Source organism: Verticillium alfalfae, genomic scaffold, assembly GCF_000150825.1.
Source record: "Verticillium alfalfae VaMs.102 supercont1.15 genomic scaffold, whole genome shotgun sequence".
NCBI lineage: Eukaryota > Fungi > Ascomycota > Sordariomycetes > Glomerellales > Plectosphaerellaceae > Verticillium > Verticillium alfalfae.
The window spans coordinates 240,132-243,207 of record NW_003315024.1 but is presented as its reverse complement, the minus strand read 5'-3'; the positions used below and the strand labels follow the sequence as shown (position 1 = coordinate 243,207).

General features: G+C 58.9%; 1 protein-coding gene across 1 annotated transcript in view; it reads right to left on the bottom strand.

Annotated features, from left to right (window-relative positions):
* Nucleotides 1–2,451: 2,451 nt before the first annotated feature.
* The window catches only part of VDBG_09397 (DNA primase large subunit), a gene marked incomplete at both ends in the record, with an annotated part of 1,836 nt that continues 1,211 nt past the window's right edge, over nucleotides 2,452–3,076 (bottom strand). Inside the window, 2 exons of the mRNA XM_003000156.1 lie at nucleotides 2,452–2,624; nucleotides 2,840–3,008. Of these exons, the coding sequence (XP_003000202.1) occupies nucleotides 2,452–2,624; nucleotides 2,840–3,008 (342 nt within the window). The remainder of the gene's footprint in view (nucleotides 2,625–2,839; nucleotides 3,009–3,076) is intronic.

The following is a 3,076-nucleotide window of genomic DNA, read 5'->3' as shown; positions in this document are numbered from 1 at the left end:
CGACCGTGGCCCGGTCAATGCCGATCACTCGACTTGCATGTTGCATGTTGTCTCTGGCCCCCTCTGTCCTCATTCCTGTCTGTCGACACCATGACAAGACTTGTGATGCTATTCGCACCCTCTTGCCACGGCGGCCCACTGGTGGTGGGGAGGATCAATCCCCTCGCGGAGACACACAACAGCCCTGAGCAAGTCGGCGCGCGCTAGCCCATGCATGGCGATGTCATTGTGCCGTGCGACGCAATGCAGGGCCCCTTCTCGCGGGCGTCTCCTCGGCATTGGTGACAGGAAGAAACAGACGAGACGGAGCCCCCATCGTCAGTTGCAGTCGATTTTCCCATCTGATCTGTGTCAAGAGGCTGCACAAAGGGATCGTGCTCTGCTTGTGACGTGCTGCACCCCGTGGCATGGATCACAAGTTGGAGCTTGGGCAGAGGCGACAGGCAGATTAAGTTGCGATTATCCCGAGTGGCAATGCCCATGAATCCGGGGCACAGGCGAGCTTCCCATTCTCCCGGTCGGCCAGCCTGAACGGTGCGCCATGCCGGATGTGGTCGTCCGTTCCGAACGCGCTGCCTTGCTCGGCGCAAAAGGCTGCTCCCACCGTGTTGCGGAGATGATGTCCCCAGTAGCTCGGCATAACAAAGTTGCAACGCAGTGAAAGGAAAGGACATTTCGATCTTGTTCTGGACCGGGACCCCCCTTCCTCTGTCCAGCCATCTGCGGCCGTCACCCTTGCTCTCCCCCGCAGCCTGTCAATATGCAAGTCGAGAAGGCCAGGGCACCAACAAACAAAACAGGTTGCTAGTTGCCAACTAACCATCCAAGGGAGCGCGCACACACCGGACCAACAAGCCAGCACCGGACTGGCCCTCCGGCGCGGCGCGGGCTCTGGGCCCCTTCACCCCGCCCGCCCGGTTCTGGACGGGTCTAGAACGTCCGACGATGTCACGACCCTAGGGGGAATGACGCACGAGCGGGCTGGACCCTGCCGTTCACGCCTGTTCCTCCGTGGAAGGGAGGGGGAGAAGAGAACTGGCTGGCTGGCTGGACCCTCGATTTTCGCCACGGCACACGCCTGGGAGGGTCCCTTTGGCACTTCACACTATCTCCCCGCGACCCGGGCTGCTGGCGTTGTGAGAAAGGGGAGACAGAGACAAGAATAATGAAGGGGGGTGCGAGGAAGGCCGGCGCGCTTGGCGCGTTCGGGGCGCGGGACGAGGGGTTGACTGCTGACGGCATGACCTCATCATGCAGTCGTGCCTCTTAGGGCGTCCATCGTGTCGGGAAGCGCAGGACATGTCTCGACCGTGAGATGCGGGCCTTTACTTCTTGTCGTTGGACCTTGTTGAAACGGTAGCGGTCGAGCCACGATTCGCGACACCGTTTTTGGTGCGCGGCGTCGAAAGGGTCTATGGGAGATGGACCCTGAATATCCAGCCTGCGATGGGCTGCATCGAGGCTTGCAGTAGTTTTTTAAGCATGTTCAGATGGTTCCTGGGTAGGGCCATTCGATCCATCTCAAAGCGTGGCGTGGAGTTAGTCGATTGCGGGGAGCCCTTGAATCTTGACAAAGGTCGGCCGGCCTGCCTTGATGACCACAACGGAGGCGGCTTCGCTGTCAGGTCCCATCTAGTGTGCGACCAGCCGGGCGGGCATCATGCCGGTGTATTCTCAGCGTAGCGATCGGCCTATCCAGACGGGGCGCTGTCTGGATCATCATGATGCGACAACTCCTGGGTGGAACCGTGAGGCTCACGTGCTTCTGCACTTTGCAGCCTCATGTGACTGGCTGCGAGCCGTGTGTTGGTCACAAAGGGCTTCTGATACGTTTTCACCATTGACTAAACGAATGCTCTGTCTCTGATACATGTCTTGATGGCTTGGCTTTGGAAAGAGGCGTCGACGTAGGCCATCGTTCCCTGAGCTCGGATGTTGTGGGTGACGCCCGTGCCGTTTGAAGGACTGTTTTCGCCTGTTCGTAAGCCCTCAGGCCTCAGAGCTCATCAAGCGCAGCCGTCGATTGCCTGCCGGTATACCCGCCCATTCAGCATCTCAAGGGCACTTCTGGCGGCCACATGGACACAGCAACTGGCGGCCGAAGCATGTAAGTGGACATCAAGCGGGGTCGAAGTATGTAGGTGGACGCAAGGCGTGGTCGAAGTATGTATGGACTTCAAAAGATGGAATAGAATCCTGCAAGGCAAACGACAAATGCAACATCAGGAACAACATGAACAAAAAAAAGCCGGTATCCCCATGCTCTCCCTTGCTGCGCAATACAAAGACCAAAAACGCCATCCGGTCCGCATCGCGGACATTCTCTCTTTCCCAAGGCCAAACCCCGTCATCATGCCAGATAGCCCGCGGCCCAAAAGAGACCATGCACACCACATTCGCCCCGCCCGCGCCGCGCAACCTTCTCGGGAGCGCCCGACACGACCCCTGAGCCTAGGCGCCCTCCATCTTGACGTCCGCCTGCCGCGCCTTGTCGAGGTTCTTCAGCAGGTAGCTCCTCTTGAAGTACTCGTTCGGGTGCACGATCGTCTCGAGCTGGGCTGACGTGAAAGACGCTGTCGTCCTTTGCCTTTTTGATTTCCTGCTTGTGGAGGTGCTCGAAGACGCTGGGGGGGGGGGTCAGCAAAGTTTAGTCGTCGGGTAGCCATATTGTTGGCCCGGTGTCCCGAAGAGCCGGGCATGAAACGGGAGGAAGACGGGAGCAAAGAGAATAAATGAGAGACGAAGAAAAAGAGAAACGCAGGAGCAAACAAGAGAAAAAAAGGAGAAGAGAAAGAAAAGACAAGAGAAAGAAAAGAGAAAAAAAAAACATCCCGATTACACGCCATGTGAAACCTCTGGCCCTCCTTGTCCTCCCTGACACCCTGCAGAACACCCCGCTCGGTGACGCCCATGCCGCCCATGAGGGCGTTGAGGTTCTCGAGGTCAAAGTGGCGGTAGGGGCAGCCGTGAGCCTCGCCGGGGCCGGGCGGGTGCTCGGTCAGGATCTTCTGGCAGCTGAAGGGGCTGTCGCCGCCGCCGCGGCGGATGGCGTCGCCGCCGACGTCGCCGTAGACGT